This window comes from Raphanus sativus, chromosome 3 (genome assembly GCF_000801105.2).
Source record: "Raphanus sativus cultivar WK10039 chromosome 3, ASM80110v3, whole genome shotgun sequence".
NCBI lineage: Eukaryota > Viridiplantae > Streptophyta > Magnoliopsida > Brassicales > Brassicaceae > Raphanus > Raphanus sativus.
The window spans coordinates 25,188,464-25,203,713 of record NC_079513.1 but is presented as its reverse complement, the minus strand read 5'-3'; the positions used below and the strand labels follow the sequence as shown (position 1 = coordinate 25,203,713).

Genomic DNA, 15,250 nt, shown 5'->3' with positions numbered 1-15,250 from the left:
TATCCATTGAAAATAAAGCATATACATCATCCATGTAAGCCAAAACTAATGAAGATGATGCATCTACAAATATAAAAAGTCAGCAAAGCTGGTGCAGTTGAAATAAATACATCGTTGACCTTCACGATAATGCATAAACATTTAGCTAATCATTTCATGCCTTTCTAGTTTCCCAGCCACTTTCCAACATTTATACTGAATAATAGTATCGTTTAAAACATAATAGTACAGTTACATTAAAACCGATTCCGGTTCCGATTCCAATTTGATTTCAGCGCATCTTATGCACGAGACATTTACTTCGCAAGCTGCCCTTATCATACTTGCCTCTGCCTTATTCAGCATTGAACGCATTCTCCATATTTCCCACTCATCTGAGAGACTCAGTGTCTATATGAGTACGTGGCTAACCATCGTTATAACTGGTTTGGAAAAGTTGACGATTGCTTGGTTCTGAAATACAGAGAGCTGCCGGAGCGGTTTATAAACCGATATGAACTCATTGATCGATGTTGACAAGACCTTTTAACAGATATGCATATATAAATATGAAGGAAAAATATGATTTAGAGTAAACTTTCCAAGAACAGTGATCACAAAGAAAAGTGTCTTTTTGAAGCTAATCTTTGTTGTTGTTTTTTTACAAATTAAGTCAAATAAAATGCCGGTATCCAAACCTAAATGGTTGGCACTTCAAAGATGCCAAATTGATCAGTGTAACAACATTGCTATTTTTCTTTGTTTTACTCTCTAAGAGCATCATCAACGCGGGTGCTTAGCCCGGGATTTTAGTGTTTTTAGATTTAAAAAAAAATAAAAATTGCGTAATTAAAGAAGCCACGCTGCTTAATTAAGAGTCAGAAGACCCGTTGCTTATGAACACGTGTCAGACATTCACCATTCTTCCTCTCTTTCGACGAAATCGTCCGCCTCTCTCTTTTCTCGATCACACAGTGGGTGATGGAAAAGGAACACAGAGTCTTCTCCCTCCATTCTAGATGCCTCCGTTCACCGTCGTGGCTGTTGATGCGACAGTCAGTTTCTTCGTCGGATGATCTCAGCAAGAAGATTAGGAAGCCTTATACCATCACCAAGTCGAGGGAGAGCTGGACGGAGCCTGGGCACGACAAGTTCCTCGAAGCTCTTCAGCTGTGAGTTAATTTCTATTTTCTTTGAGCTTTCACCATTAATGGCTATTCAAATTCACCGTTTTGAGATTCGATTGAAGCTGTACTGAGGTTGGTGGTATAATAGACGCATCATATATTAAAGCTTGTTTGGTATTTGATCTGATAACTCTTGTGCTTGTGTTTTTCTTTTTATAATTTTTTTAAGTTTGACAGAGACTGGAAGAAGATTAAAGCTTTTATTGGGTCAAAAATTGTGATTCAGGTACAGTATATTGGAAGAAGATTGAAGCTTTTAAAACGACTTTACTCGTGTAGCTTTGTTTTTTTTCAACTTTATGTTGTGTAATGTGTAATGTTGACAAAAGCTTGTTTTTATATGAAACCGCAAGCTTTCTCTTTGATTCTTGTTCTCACTTCGCACTTGGTGAGCTTCTCTCAGTCTTACTCTGTTTTTACTTATCTTACTTCACCCTCTGTTTTTGTCTTCACTCACTCTGCTAGTTTCTTACTTGTGTTACAACTTACAACCAAACACAAGCACATACTCTCTTTTATCTCTCTTGTTTGTTTGTTCTTGTACAGAAGAGAGAACACTTATTTGTCTACATTGTTAACCTTACGTATCTCACCTCCTAGCAGAAGCAATACCAACAGCGAGTAAAATAGTCATGGTCTCATATCTCTACAGCGAGTAAGAATCTCAAAATAGGAGCCTCCCGTTGGAGCACACAAAAGTAGAAGGATCTTAATTAAGTCTATTAAGTTTAGTTTAATACTAAAAAATTATTAAGCCACCCTAAATGGGTTTCAGGGTTAATGATGCTCTAAGAGATCCCAACAAATCTCAATGTTCCCTACATAACTTTGAGAGCAAATCCTGCGGACCGATGAGCTGACTAAAAATATTTTTAGTCAAAGGAACATTATGTTCTACGTATAATTGATAAAAATTCATACTAGAATATGTTGGGTCCACCCAAAGGCAGAAACCCTCCAAAAATAGGCGTATGCCACTTGGCGTGGAGAGCACACGGTCTTCTTTAGTAAAAGGCGAAAGAATAGTTCGCTTTGTGCTCACCACATGGCTGCGTAGTTTAATCTAAACGAATGTGAAGTATATTTATATTGTCGTCTTCAGGATCAAATCGTCTCAGCTTTCCGATGTGGGATGCTGAAGAGTCTGTATTAAAAGGCCTCGTGGACTACATCTCATACTGGGCCTATGTAATACGACAACGGATCTTCTTTCCTTTTATGTTACACTGGTTGACTCGGTTTAGTCCCGAGCCAACTTTATATACAATAACCGGTTTAAAACGAATTGAATCTCCGGTTATTGACGTTTACCGGCTACTTTAAAACCAAACCTTCACCTTCGTCCTCTTGATATAACGACAACGATGTACCTTCCCCGCGTAAACCCCACGCGCTTCCGATCACTCCTCCATTCCCGCCTCTTCTCCTCCGCCGCCGCTTCTCCTCTCCAACAATACTTCACAGAAAACCCCCCGATCAAACCGTGGCCGAAGCGTCTGTTCCCGAAGCGTCTAGTCTCCATGATCACCCAGCAGCAGAACATCGACCTCGCTCTCCAGATATTCCTCTACGCCGGCAAATCACACCCCGGGTTCGCCCACAACTACGACACCTACCACTCCATCCTCTTCAAACTCTCCCGCGCCCGCGCTTTCGATCCAATAGAGTCGTTAATGTCAGAGCTTCGTAACTCCCACCCGCCGATCAGATGCGGCGAGAATCTCTTCATCGACTTGCTCCGAAACTACGGCCTCGCTGGCCGGTTCGAATCCTCTTTAAAGATCTTCCTCCGTATCCCTGATTACAACGTGAGACGTTCGGTTCGGTCGTTAAACACGCTCTTAAACGTTTTGATACAGAACAGGAGATTCGATCTGGTGCACGCCTTGTTTAAGAACAGTAAGGAGTCTTTTGACATTACGCCGAACATCTTCACTTGTAACCTCCTCGTGAAAGCTTTGTGTAAGAAGAACGATGTGGAGAGTGCCTACAAGGTGCTCGACGAAATTCCCGAGATGGGTCTGGTGCCGAATCTCGTGACGTACACGACGATCTTAGGTGGGTATGTCGCGAGAGGGGACATGGAAGCGGGGGAGAAGGTTTTGGGAGAGATGCTGGATCGTGGGTGGGATCCGGATGCGACTACTTATACGGTTCTGATGGATGGTTACTGTAAGTTGGGGAGATTCTCTGAGGCGGCTAAGGTGATGGATGAGATGGAAAGGAACGGGATTGAGGCTAATGAAGTGACTTACGGAGTTATGATCAGGGGTTTGTGTAAAGAGAAGAGAGCGGGAGAGGCGCGGAACATGTTCGATGAAATGCTCGAGAGAGGTTTCATGCCGGATTCTTCTCTTTGCTGTAAAGTTATCGACGCGTTGTGTGAGGACCGTAAGGTTGATGAGGCGTGTAGTCTGTGGAGGAAGATGTTGAAGAAGAACTGTATGCCTGATAACGCGCTTCTCAGCACTCTCATCCACTGGCTCTGCAAAGACGGGAGGGTTACGGAGGCGAGGAAGTTGTTCGACGAGTTTGAGAAAGGCTCGATCCCTAGTCTCTTGACGTACAACACGTTGATCTCTGGGATGTGCGAGAAGGGAGAGATGACGGAGGCGGGTCGGTTATGGGACGACATGGTTGAGAGGAAGTGTAAGCCGAATGCTTTCACGTATAACGTTTTGATCGAAGGCTTGTGCAAGGGTGGGAATGTTAAGGAAGGAGTGAGGGTTCTTGAAGAGATGCTGGAGAATGGTTGTTTCCCTAATAGGACGACGTTCTTGATATTGTTCGAGGGGTTGCAGGAGTCGGGGAGAGAAGAGGATGCGATTAAGGTTGTGTCCATGGCTGTTATGAGCGGGAAAGTTGATAAAGAATGTTGGGAGCTTTTCTTGAGGAAATTTGCTGGTGAGCTGGACAAAGGGGAGGTGGTTCTTGAGGAGCTGTTGCATGGAAGTTTCTGTCTGCTTGAAGAAGCAAGAGTCTTCTGATCAATACTCAATGATCTCCTGAAAGTATCGATCTAGCTCTTGACTTTGGTTTATTTATGATATACACACTTTGGATAGTGATGTCCTGGAAACATATAGATGAATTGCTTTACACATTTGAGAGATACAACAAAGAAGGGGTACAAAGACGGCCAAAGGCTCTTGTGGCAGATGAAGGTCAAAAGGGAAGAAACGCAGCGACTCAAGCCGCTCATGATTCTGGTTCAAGCTTAACTTACCGTAACCATCCATGAGAATAATCATTATAAGCTTATGTTTCATTAATCAAAACTGTTACATTAACCATTGATATATTTGTAACCATTCCAATAATCATTTTTACATTTATACATACACCTAAAACAAGTCCAGTTTGAGAAACTGAATAAAATATAAAATATTTGACTAAATAAAATATTTTTTTTTATTTGGAAAAATTTCTCTCTTTTTTCTTTTGTCACCACTGTATCAGTTAACAACAGTATTGTAACAGTAATTCAAAATTTTGCGCGAACTACGGCTCATCCATTAATAATTTTTAAAAAAGAAAAAGAAACAGAAACAGAGAGAAGAAGCATCAAAATGTCCGTCTCTCGATAATATATAGTCTCCCTTCTTGTCTGACTCAGATCCCTCTCCTTCCTTCCTTTTATGCTCCCGATTTACCCCTCTCCCTCTTTCTTGGATCCGATCTCCGGAGAGAACTCACCTGTCTCTGCTGTCACCATGGCTGACCTCAACGTTGATGGAATGGATGCTGTTCAGAGACGACTCATGTTTGAGGACGAGTTGAGATTTTTTTTCGATTCCTTTAATCTTCGATTTTTATTTAATCAAGGGACCTAGATTAATTGTTATTTTACTAGTGATCAACGATCGAGGGAAATCTTCAGAACTTCAAGCTCAGACAAAACCCTGTAGAAACCCTTAAAGCTGAGAACTCTGTTCAGTTTCTTTTGCAATCAAATTATAAAATATGTTCTGAGGGAGATGTTGAGCTCTAACAATTGCTCTGTTGCTTTAGGAGTGCTTGATATGACTCTGTCCAGTGTCTCTCTCCTTCATAGCTGATTGATGTTAATACTCATAGCGGCTTTGTATCATTTATTCTTTTTTTTTTGTATGCAGATGCATTCTCGTTGATGAAAATGATCGTGTGGTAGGCCATGACACTAAATACAACTGTCAGTATTTTTTGATTTTCTATTTATTTAATATCATTGAGAAGTAGAACGATGTCAGGCATTAACTTCATCAAAACTGATGGCAGGTCATCTGATGGAAAAGATTGAAGCTGATAATTTGCTTCACAGGGCTTTCAGTGTGTTTTTGTTCAACTCCAAATATGAGTTGCTTCTCCAGGTACTTTCTTGATATAAACTACTTAATATCTAAGTAGTTTTGTTCACCATTAGTTTCATTTCATATGATATGCTCAATATGACACTTTTAGTGCTCCAAGAAAACTCAATGGATTGAATATTCTATATACAAGATAGATTAATTTTGAAACCAGGCACTTGTAGAGATAAAAAAAATACGGATTGGGGTCATAATCTAGATTCTAGGGATTTAGTAGCACATAGCTTTTATCAAAGGTTGGTTGGGTTTTGATCTGCTAGCTAGCTTCATATTATTACGTGCCAATCTTACTTGAAACTATCTTCTTCTTCTCTTATGGGACAGCAAAGGTCAAAAACAAAGGTTACTTTCCCACTTGTGTGGACAAACACTTGTTGCAGCCATCCTCTTTACCGTGAATCTGAGCTTATTGAAGAGAACGTCCTAGGTATCTTACCTGGAAACGCTTAAATACTAGTTCATACTTTTACTATACATTTTGATCCTCACTTTTTCTTTCCAGGTGTAAGAAATGCTGCACAAAGAAAGCTTCTAGATGAGCTCGGTGTTGTAGCTGAAGATGTACCAGTCAATGAGTTCACTCCCTTGGGACGCATGCTTTACAAGGCGCCTTCTGATGGCAAATGGGGCGAGCACGAACGTAAAAAACAACCATTCACTTTTTGATCATTCTCTTTTTTTTTTCAGTCCTTTTGTTTTATATAAAGCCAATGTGGGATTTCCTTTTGCAGTTGACTATCTACTTTTCATCGTCCGGGATGTGAAGCTTAAACCAAACCCAGACGAAGTGGCTGATATCAAGTATGTGAGCAGGGAAGAGCTAAAGGAGCTGGTGAAGAAAGCAGATGCAGGTGATGATGATGGAGCCGTGAAGCTGTCTCCATGGTTTAGATTGGTGGTTGACAATTTCTTGATGAAGTGGTGGGATCATGTTGAGAAAGGAACTCTCACTGAAGCTGCTGACATGAAAACCATTCACAAACTATAAAAAACTTTTGGATCTTTTCTCTTTCTCTATTGATTCAAGTTAAAAAAAACTGGCAACAAGATCTCTTCCTGGGGGTGGTTTTTGTAATTCTAAATTGTTTGAATCCAAACAAGATTTTTTTTTCTTTTTTTTTTAACTTCTTGAGTTACAGTTTACAAGTTAAAAGTAAAAACACATGTTGAGACAGACAAACAAACATAAAAGGAAGAAGACACAGAAGAAAAGATATGAAAGGTGGAGACACTAAAATTAAAGACCACATGATTGTCAAAGTGATCTCCTGATGATTCCTTTGATCTGATCTAATACCAAAACACTTCTTTTCTAGTTTCCAACTTGGTTCTCCTTTATAAAAGTTACTTTTTCTTCTCTGAAATAGTAGACACTGTAAAGAGTTCTGTTTCTGCATCTGAGTTTGGTCTGATACAGGTAAACAAGACTTGATCTAACTCCTCCTATACATCAATAGATTCGAAAAAGTTTGTATTTTTCCTTGTGGGTTTTGTTTGATCATACTCTCTAGCTAGCGAAAATCTGATTACCTTTTTTTTAGATTCTTGCCTTGTGGACTAATTATAGTGAATCGCCAGTTACTTGTATCATACTCATATGATCAGCTCCAAAGCTGTTACTTCATATCACTAGTTCTCTTTGATTTAACTCTCAAAGTCTAAAACTTTTGATCTCATAGCTGAGGAGAAAAGAGGACGAAAACATGGCGTTTGTGACAACTGCGGAAGTCTGTGACGCGAATCAAGAGCTGATCCGGAGTGGTGAGCTCAGAGCTATGCAACCCATTTTCCAGATTTACGGCCGTCGACAGATATTCTCAGGTCCCGTTGTGACTGTCAAAGTGTTTGAAGACAATGGCTTGATCCGTCAGTTCCTCGAGGAGAAAGGTAATGTAATGAAAGATAATAATGACTTTTGACATGATTCATGAGGTAATGTAATGAAAGATAATAATGACTTTTGACATGATTCATGATTCATTACACAAGCACATAGTTGCTACTTTGCTTAGTGTGTAGTGGTCTATCACGTTGCAAACGGATGATAGTTTGTTATTTTAAATGTTTTTGGATGATGTTATAAAAGGTAATGGAAGAGTACTTGTGGTGGATGGTGGAGGGAGCCAAAGATGTGCAATACTCGGAGGCAATCCCGTGGTTCAAGCTCAGAACAACGGATGGGCGGGAATCATTGTGAACGGATGCATCAGAGACGTCGATGAGATCAACGGTTGTGATATTGGAGTGAGAGCTTTGGCCTCTCATCCAATAAAGGCGAGCAAGAAAGGACTTGGAGAGCAACGAGTTCCAGTTAATATCGCAGGGACTCGGATCTGTGATGGAGATTGGGTTTATGCTGATACTGATGGCATTCTTGTCTCTCAGACCGAGTTATCCGTTTAATACAAAAGGGTTTTGTCTTCTTGTTTCTTTGGTTGCATGCATTTGGATCAGTTTCTAAGAACACATGAACTTGATTAGTGCTTTTTTACATGATGCTACTGCTCTTTACTCCCTCTGTTTTAGTATAATTGGTGTTTATTTTAAATAAAATTTAGTGTTATTTAAAATTGGTGACCAACTAAAAAATACTGTATTTTTATTAGCTAATTAATTTTGTTTAGTGATAACTTTTATATAATCAAAATATATTAATTTTGTATTTTTAATGTGCAAATATCTTAAAAACCATTTTAAATACCATTTGTACTGGGGTCCTTTATGTTACAGTTATGTATTACAATTGCCGGTTTACTACAGAGCTGGGAGAACACAAGAAAACAAGAATCTGATTACTATGTATAAGTTTCATGTGTTGTAATGAAAGTTCTTCGACGAGGTTTGTTTCTTCTTTCTCTAAATCTTCTTTCGATTACTTCTTCTTCCACAGCTTCCATCTCTAGTCTTTCACTCTCCGCAACCGTTCTTGAAGCAACGTAAGGGAACAGAACCGGTCGAAAACACCATAGAAACGTCATTAGAATAGCCAAGTATAAATACATTGAAGTCCAAACGCAGAGAGTCCATCTCCAGTTATAAGCCATTCGTTTAGTCCACGGGGGTTTCGAGTTTATAACGACCTCAGCTTCGTATAACTGAGGCAATAGCCGAGTCTGCGCACGTGGAATCAGAGTCGCTCTCACGGCTTTCGTTCTTGGCCATTTCTCTTGGTGCGTTAACGCATCTATTCTCATTGTTTGTGCTTCGTTTGCGAATCCGGCAACAAGTGGAACGCTCATCACAAATGTTCTTGCTAGTCTTATCGGTTTGCTTCTGAACCGTAACATACAAGGCTGGCTTGATCTCGCTATTGTCTCTCCTTTAACCGAGAGTAGCTCTACCTTCAACTGTTCAAGAAACACACAAGAAAATGAACCAAGAAAACATGTTTCCATATAAACATTTGGTTAATAATTGGTATTTCCGCCTATCTAGTATGTTTCACAGTTTTATATATAATAATAAATCCGTTAAAATTCGTATTTACGTTTACGTAATATTTTTATATAATAATAAATCCGTTGATTTTTATGTAACATTTATATCATCATTTTTATATAATAATAAATCCATTAAAATTAGTATTTAATTACCTGAAATAACCCAAGTCTTCGGTTAAGATCAGATTCAGGCATCCACAAAACTAAAGAGACATGAACCTTATGTCCAACAGGAACACCAAACGGTCTCTTCTTCTTATCGAAGCTGAATACCGCACTTGGGTTCTCTTCAGTGTAATCGAAGAAGAGTCTTTCTCTAACAACCACAGGCTTCTCCACATACAGACTCACAACCCCAACACCGAGAACAGCCGCTACGATCAAAGCCAACACCATCACCATCGAGACGTGGCATGCACCCATTAGACCATACCATGTCCTTCTTACAACCCGCGCTGCACCGCTCCTTATCCGTGAGGGGGCACGTTTAACTGCTCTTTCCGCGGAAGAGATTGTAGCTGTTGCGCGGTTGTATGAACGGTAGAGAAGATAGAGAGGTGAGGTTAACACCACGAGTGCGTTGTAGATGAGATCAGCTTGGATGTCTACAAGAACCATGAACCAATCGGCTCGTAATGGGTCAGGGATTTTGAGGTCTATGTCAAGTTCTTCCATTGTTTTTTTCTTTTTCTTTTTGTTTGGTTTTCTTGAAAATGTTTTGTTTGAGGGAATTGAGAATCAAGATTCTTTACGGTTTATGTTTTGAGACATGAAATAGATAAAGGCCGCTGTCTTGTAAGTAAATTATTGTTTTTTTTATCCTTCTGCATGAAAAAGTTGAAACGTGGTGGTTCGTGTTCTTGAGTAGTGCCACGTTTGCAGATCAATGAGATCATACTGAAATGTACCAGAAGATATGAGCATGAATGAAGAAAATAAATTAGTGTTGGATCTGGATTTAGCTGCATTTTCAGCATTTTGATTTTTGATAATCAAATTTATTTTCATGTAAATGATAATAATTACAGAGTATATAGTTATGTTGCCTAAGCTACATTGGTATTCATTTTTTCTAGGCAAAGTAGAGATGATTTTTTTTCCCGCTAATTCAAGAATACTAATATAAGAATTATTTTATAATTAAAAAAACCAAAATTTTCTAATGAAAGTTTTGCGGACCAACATATAAATTATGTTACATTAGTAAAGAGATTATATATCATATTATTTTATATTGTTGTTTTGTGTAGTTCATACTAGATTTACTCAAACAATGCGTCAAAAGATGGATAGGTTATATACACTAAACTATAAATGCAGTAAATTTAAGTTCAATAAATAAAAAAAAACTTTTAATAGCAAATTACTTTTTCTGGATGTACATTTATATTTTTGCCACAAAACTTATTATTATTATTATTATAATAAATTATTATTTTATTTAACGACTAGGAACAAAGGGGAGCAAAAGCCTTCAAGTGCACCGTACTGCACTTAATAAAAAACCTTCGACAAAAGAGGATAAATATTCTCCTTATTATTTAAATTAAATAAAATATAATTTCCCTTCTTTTTAATATCGCATCGAACCTCTCGTCGCCACCAAATCCATCGTCTCCCCCCAATCAAATTAGGGTTAGGGTTCCCATATTCCTCCCCCCTTTTCATAGCCGCCGATCGAAACGATGACAGGCAAGGCGAAGCCGAAGAAGCACACGGCGAAGGAGCTCCAGGCGAAGGCCGACGCAGCGCTGACCAACAGAGGCGGAGGAAAGGCGGGGCTCGCCGACAGGACCGGGAAGGAGAAAGGAGGGCACGCGAAGTACGAGTGTCCTCACTGCAAGATCACGGCGCCGGATCTGAAGACGATGCAGATCCATCACGAGTCGAAGCATCCTAAGCTGCCTTACGAGGAGCCGAAGAACCTCCACGAGGCTCTTTCTGCTCCTGCTGAATCGTCCAAACCGAAACCTGGAATCAGAGGAAGTCTCAAGAAGTGAGTGTCTTGTCGGGTTTGTTTGTGACGAATTGCTTTTTTTAAGAAAAGTTGTCATCTTTTTTATTATGGTTTGATGTGAGGATATAAAACTACTGCAATGATGATGCTTATCATATAAAGTTTACTGATATGTCTTTATTAAATCTTATGTTTCTAACTTATGATGGCTTTGTTTTAATTAGCTGGATTTGGTTCTTTGATTTTGAAATGCATGTGTTTAAATGCGTGTTTTTAGAACTCAGCATCTCTGTTTCTGGTCATGATCATATAAGTGAAGGCAATTCGTATTAAACCAAACTAGAGACGTGTTGATTAGTGTTTTAGTTTGATGTCTGAAAATCATTTATGTTGCTGATCAGACATGTTTAATTAAAGCCAATTCTTTTGGTGAGTTCTGTGAGGATCTGATGAAGAAGAGTGAAACTTTCTGCAACCGAACAAGAGATTAGTACTTTGGTTTGATGTCTGAAAATCATGTCTGTTTCTGATCAGACATGATTAATTAAGCCAATTCTTTTGGTGAGTTGTGTGAGGATTTGAAGAAGAGTGAAACTTTTTCTGCAACCAAACAAGAGATTTGTACTTTGATTTAAGGTCTGAAAAGCTTAGAGAAAAAACATTTCGCTGGTGTGTTCATTGTAATTTGTGTTTTCTATAATAAGCTTCAACAAGCCTTCAAAGCATCTGGACGAATTAGATGCGGTCTTGTTTTCTTTTCATTGGAAAAAAAGAGAGATTCTAATTCTCATTGTGCTTATGTAGCATCAGGTTGCACATCTGATACTTTTTTTAAAGAATCCGAATCATGTTGAAAGTGGACTTAATTAGATACTATATGATCTTTCTCTAGACGGCTGAGGTAACCACAATCAATGCTTTATATCTCTGTGTTTGTTCATATTATTAACAAAACAAAAGCGACGTGTGTTGTTAGATTCTTTAAAATCCATCTATAAATTTCTAATACTCTAAAATTGTAAATCCTCTGTTTTCTCAAAGTTTTAACAGAGGATTATAATAGATCTATGAACCTTGAATCTCTTTTCTCTCCATTTCAAACCAGCACACTTCTGGACCTCTGGTATTCCTCAAGAACAGATAGATGATAAGTACCAGTTCTGAACTTTGCTCAAGCACCCCACGAGACAACCTGTCCCATGCTGCAACCAGCCATCAGAATAACTGACATATGAAGTGCTTATCACCTTGAAAGGTGTAACATTGATTTCTAAGCTAATAAATTTGTTGAAGCTTACAAAATTACTAAAGAATGGCAAGACTAAGGAAAACAAATGGTTAGATAAAATGTTATTGTAAACATTTTCTTCCTAACATACAGTATTCAAGATATATTTACATAAAAGTGTGACATATGTATATTAGATTTAATGTGTCAATCTGTGTTGTTTCAAAAATGAAAAGTTGAAACAATTTCTTTTCATGTTGAAAATGTGCTCAAAGATGACTTCTGAGAAAAAAAAACTTTTGAAAAGATTTTCACTCTTCATCAGAAGAACCGTGGTCTTCTTCCTTTGGTTCAAACCTATTCAAAGAAGACTCACCTGCATCATCATCATCATCATCATCATCATCTGAATAAATACTTTGGGCTTCAGATTTTGAGCTTTGAACGTGCTCAAGCCGAGTTTCATGATTCTCATCCTCATCTTCTTCCTCCTCCTCATCATCATCACTATGATCATCATGAGCAATACTTGTGTTCTTTGGCTCGCTGTCATACCGGAAAGAAGTGCATTCGTTGTCTGATTTACAGCTGCTTTTACTGCTTAGCCTCTCGTTATCTTCTTCTTCCTCTTCCTCAGAGCTGTAACTGTATTTTATCTCCGAACTCTGTGCATTTGCGTTACTTTCATCAATGGGACTTTCTCTCTCGCTTCCAGAGTCAGAGGAACTGCTCCTAGAAGCGCTTCCAGGTTTCTCTAACTGAGAATGCTCCTCTTCTTGACCCTTCTCATCATCTGAACCAGACTCATCATCTGAATCCTCCTCTTGCTTCTTCTTCTTACTACCTTTTGACTCTTCTTTCTTTTCATCATCATCATCATCATCATCTTCTGACTCTGATGAAACACTGGACGAGTCGTCGTCTCCCTCTTTCTGAAGAAGAGAAAAGGGAGTAACAGAACAAGAACCATGTCTGCTCAAAGCGATGGACATGCTCTTGTCCCTGAAGGATGATACCGGCAACGCGTTTGGAATACCGTCTTCGGTAGACATTGAAAGGAAGCTAAGCGCAACCATCACATCGCTTACCAAAGGACGAGCGGTTGGTTCCTCTTGTAGACACATGGATGTTATCGCCACCGCTTGGTTTATCCCTCTCTCCGAGAAGTTCTTCTTCAGTAGAGGATCCGCCATGTCCGGATACCTTTTAGGATCTCTAAATATCGGTTGTGCCTGAAAAAAAAAACAATCAAAAACATACTTTCTTGTGCCGCAAGGAAGAGGTGTGAAGTGTTACCCAAGCAACTAGATTCTGTTCATCGTTAGGTTTAGTGGTGTCAACAGCTCTTCTACCGGTGATGAGTTCGAGCAACACAACTCCAAAGCTGTACACATCCGACTTGACGGTGAGTTCCTCCCCTCGAGTGTACTCAGGCGCGGAGTAGCCATAAGTGTCCATAACACATGAAGAGTGAAACATGCTGTCACCTGCCCCGGGAGCTAGGTTATTCAAACCGTAGTCACAAAGCTTAGGGTAAAACTCATCGTCCAACAAGATGTTAGCAGCTTTCAAGTCACGGTATATCACCGGTGGGTTCACTTTATCATGCAAGTAGTCCAGTCCTTGCGCTGCACCGAAGGCGATCTTCATCCTCGTGAGCCAATCCATTGGTTTCCGACCTGGCTCTTGCTCTGCAAGATCTCAAGTTATCATCATCAGTCTCTCCAAACTAAAGCCTATAAAGTTGTGAGACAATGTGAAAATGTTTATTTATTATACCGAAAAGATGGTCAGGAAGGGAGCCACCAGAGACGTATTCAAAGACTAGAAGGCGTTGGTCTCCATCAGCGCAGTAACCTATAAGCTTGACGAGATTTGGGTGTTCGAGTTTGGATAATGATAAGACTTCAGCTTGAAACTCTTTGGTGCCATGTAGTCCGTGCTTGTCTAGCTGCTTTACAGCTACCAACTACACTCACAAAAGCAATAACATAACTATTGATTGTTTTGGTGTTAAAGTCTGGTTTATAGTGTAACAAACCTGGCCAGTCGATTGAAGGGTTCCTTTGTAAACCCTACCGGAACCACCTTCTCCGAGAAGACATTCTTGCCGGAAGTTCTTGGTGGCGGTCGCTAGTTCCCGGAAATTGAATGTTTTAACCGGTGGTTGCTCTGTTTCTCTTTCCTCTATATGTTTTACCGCCGCAACTGAAACCAAATCCAAAGAAAATGGGTTTTCAAATGGATGAAGAAAGAAAACATCTTTTTAAAAATATTATTACAAAATGTGATGATTACCAGGTGGTGGTCTGAATTCATTTTCAACGTGTTCGTTAGTCTCGTTCCCAGAAGGAGGATTACTACTCTTTTGTGAAGTGAAACAGGGGAAACAATTCATCATTATGTAAATCTAAAAGCCTAAAAATTCAAAAAAAGAGAAAAAGAGGGAAATTTTCAAAGGGGATTAACAATAATGGTTGGGTCCTTCAAGAAATTGAAGGACCCACGTTAAAGGGGAAGAAATGTCTGGAGATTGGTAATGAAACGAAACAGAGGAAAGAGAGAGCCAAAGGAGAGAGAGAAAGAGGAAAGAATTGAAGCCAATCAAGAAAGACGTGAACGCATTAAAGTTCTCCGATGAACCATGCGAGAAGAAGGGGAACAAAACAACATGCTACGTTATTTTTTTCGTTTTCTTTTTTACATTTTGCTATTTTTTTTTCTGTTTTTGAAACTTTTGTTTTTAAATCCCTTAAAGCATGGATATCCATTCTTATTACCATTTTCTTTCATTCTAATTTTGATTCTAGTTTTAGTTATAGCTATATAATTCTTTAAAAAAAAAAATCCAAATTCATTTGTTTTCATATACTTCTTCTGTTTTATATTAAGCATAGTAGCATAATTTTTATTACAAGATAAATTTTGTTTTATGATTTCAATGTAATTTTATCTATTAATTATCTCTTTTACCAGTAATTAAACTAAGATAAGCAATAAATATTATACAATTCTAATATTCAAATAAGAGCAAATTTGAATAATTAACTGGTTTCTTAATTTGTGTGTAAAATTTTAGAACTACAACTAATTTAAAACATAGAGTGTAT

General features: G+C 38.7%; 6 protein-coding genes, 1 long non-coding RNA gene and 1 other non-coding gene across 9 annotated transcripts; 5 read left to right on the top strand and 3 right to left on the bottom strand.

The window, feature by feature from the left end:
• The first annotated feature begins 708 nt into the window (after window positions 1-708).
• Window positions 709-1,594, top strand: LOC108847108 (uncharacterized). 2 transcript variants are annotated; one of them, XR_008943187.1, is made up of 2 exons: window positions 709-1,151; window positions 1,393-1,594. It is a non-coding gene; the product is annotated as an uncharacterized LOC108847108 (long non-coding RNA). The 2 variants fall into 2 exon arrangements; XR_008943186.1 differs by having other exon boundaries at window positions 1,336-1,594.
• Window positions 1,595-2,100: 506 nt separating this feature from the next.
• On the bottom strand, window positions 2,101-2,217 carry LOC130510340 (U5 spliceosomal RNA). The gene has a single exon (XR_008944013.1). It is a non-coding gene; the product is annotated as a U5 spliceosomal RNA (small nuclear RNA).
• Window positions 2,218-2,515: 298 nt separating this feature from the next.
• On the top strand, window positions 2,516-4,517 carry LOC108836032 (pentatricopeptide repeat-containing protein At5g16420, mitochondrial). The gene has a single exon (XM_018617277.2). The coding sequence runs from the start codon at window positions 2,531-2,533 to the stop codon at window positions 4,151-4,153; it is 1,623 nt and encodes a 540-aa protein (XP_018472779.2). The 5' UTR covers window positions 2,516-2,530; the 3' UTR covers window positions 4,154-4,517.
• A 212-nt stretch (window positions 4,518-4,729) lies between these two features.
• LOC108844076 (isopentenyl-diphosphate Delta-isomerase I, chloroplastic) lies at window positions 4,730-6,626 on the top strand. Its single transcript, XM_018617278.2, has 6 exons — window positions 4,730-4,941; window positions 5,282-5,337; window positions 5,424-5,515; window positions 5,840-5,942; window positions 6,018-6,155; window positions 6,247-6,626. The coding sequence occupies exons 1-6, from the start codon at window positions 4,805-4,807 to the stop codon at window positions 6,501-6,503; spliced, it is 783 nt and encodes a 260-aa protein (XP_018472780.1). The 5' UTR covers window positions 4,730-4,804; the 3' UTR covers window positions 6,504-6,626.
• Window positions 6,627-6,750: 124 nt separating this feature from the next.
• On the top strand, window positions 6,751-8,085 carry LOC108846437 (putative 4-hydroxy-4-methyl-2-oxoglutarate aldolase 2). The gene is made up of 3 exons (XM_018619665.2): window positions 6,751-6,932; window positions 7,195-7,402; window positions 7,602-8,085. The coding sequence occupies exons 2-3, from the start codon at window positions 7,219-7,221 to the stop codon at window positions 7,916-7,918; spliced, it is 501 nt and encodes a 166-aa protein (XP_018475167.1). The 5' UTR covers window positions 6,751-6,932; window positions 7,195-7,218; the 3' UTR covers window positions 7,919-8,085.
• A 94-nt stretch (window positions 8,086-8,179) lies between these two features.
• Window positions 8,180-9,726, bottom strand: LOC108845603 (seipin-1). The gene is made up of 2 exons (XM_018618788.2): window positions 9,109-9,726; window positions 8,180-8,862 (listed from the first exon to the last, which is right to left on the bottom strand). The coding sequence occupies exons 1-2, from the start codon at window positions 9,628-9,630 to the stop codon at window positions 8,311-8,313; spliced, it is 1,074 nt and encodes a 357-aa protein (XP_018474290.2). The 5' UTR covers window positions 9,631-9,726; the 3' UTR covers window positions 8,180-8,310.
• A 793-nt stretch (window positions 9,727-10,519) lies between these two features.
• LOC108847705 (protein METHYLENE BLUE SENSITIVITY 2) lies at window positions 10,520-11,113 on the top strand. Its single transcript, XM_018621026.2, has one exon. The coding sequence runs from the start codon at window positions 10,641-10,643 to the stop codon at window positions 10,953-10,955; it is 315 nt and encodes a 104-aa protein (XP_018476528.1). The 5' UTR covers window positions 10,520-10,640; the 3' UTR covers window positions 10,956-11,113.
• Window positions 11,114-12,231: 1,118 nt separating this feature from the next.
• Window positions 12,232-14,756, bottom strand: LOC108847704 (receptor-like kinase LIP1). The gene is made up of 5 exons (XM_018621025.2): window positions 14,439-14,756; window positions 14,182-14,348; window positions 13,920-14,109; window positions 13,437-13,831; window positions 12,232-13,372 (listed from the first exon to the last, which is right to left on the bottom strand). Exons 1-5 carry the CDS (start codon window positions 14,539-14,541, stop codon window positions 12,452-12,454), a joined length of 1,776 nt encoding a protein of 591 aa, XP_018476527.1. The 5' UTR covers window positions 14,542-14,756; the 3' UTR covers window positions 12,232-12,451.
• Window positions 14,757-15,250: the final 494 nt, after the last annotated feature.

What these genes read in the sequence shown, in the direction of transcription:
- LOC108836032 (XM_018617277.2), top strand. Translation starts at nt 2,531, where the DNA reads ATGTACCTTCCCCGCGTAAACCCCACGCGCTTCCGATCACTCCTCCAT.
- LOC108844076 (XM_018617278.2), top strand. Translation starts at nt 4,805, where the DNA reads ATGCTCCCGATTTACCCCTCTCCCTCTTTCTTGGATCCGATCTCCGGA. An exon ending in CGACTCATGTTTGAGGACGA is followed by an intron (nt 4,942 to 5,281) that starts GTTGAGATTTTT and finishes TTTTGTATGCAG; the next exon opens with ATGCATTCTCGTTGATGAAA. An exon ending in AATATGAGTTGCTTCTCCAG is followed by an intron (nt 5,516 to 5,839) that starts GTACTTTCTTGA and finishes CTTATGGGACAG; the next exon opens with CAAAGGTCAAAAACAAAGGT.
- LOC108846437 (XM_018619665.2), top strand. Translation starts at nt 7,219, where the DNA reads ATGGCGTTTGTGACAACTGCGGAAGTCTGTGACGCGAATCAAGAGCTG. An exon ending in TCAGTTCCTCGAGGAGAAAG is followed by an intron (nt 7,403 to 7,601) that starts GTAATGTAATGA and finishes ATGTTATAAAAG; the next exon opens with GTAATGGAAGAGTACTTGTG.
- LOC108845603 (XM_018618788.2), bottom strand. Translation starts at nt 9,630, where the DNA reads ATGGAAGAACTTGACATAGACCTCAAAATCCCTGACCCATTACGAGCC. An exon ending in GAAGACTTGGGTTATTTCAG is followed by an intron (nt 8,863 to 9,108) that starts GTAATTAAATAC and finishes TTTCTTGAACAG; the next exon opens with TTGAAGGTAGAGCTACTCTC.
- LOC108847705 (XM_018621026.2), top strand. Translation starts at nt 10,641, where the DNA reads ATGACAGGCAAGGCGAAGCCGAAGAAGCACACGGCGAAGGAGCTCCAG.
- LOC108847704 (XM_018621025.2), bottom strand. Translation starts at nt 14,541, where the DNA reads ATGATGAATTGTTTCCCCTGTTTCACTTCACAAAAGAGTAGTAATCCT. An exon ending in CCCTTCAATCGACTGGCCAG is followed by an intron (nt 14,110 to 14,181) that starts GTTTGTTACACT and finishes TTGTGAGTGTAG; the next exon opens with TTGGTAGCTGTAAAGCAGCT. An exon ending in AACAGAATCTAGTTGCTTGG is followed by an intron (nt 13,373 to 13,436) that starts GTAACACTTCAC and finishes TTTTTTTTTCAG; the next exon opens with GCACAACCGATATTTAGAGA.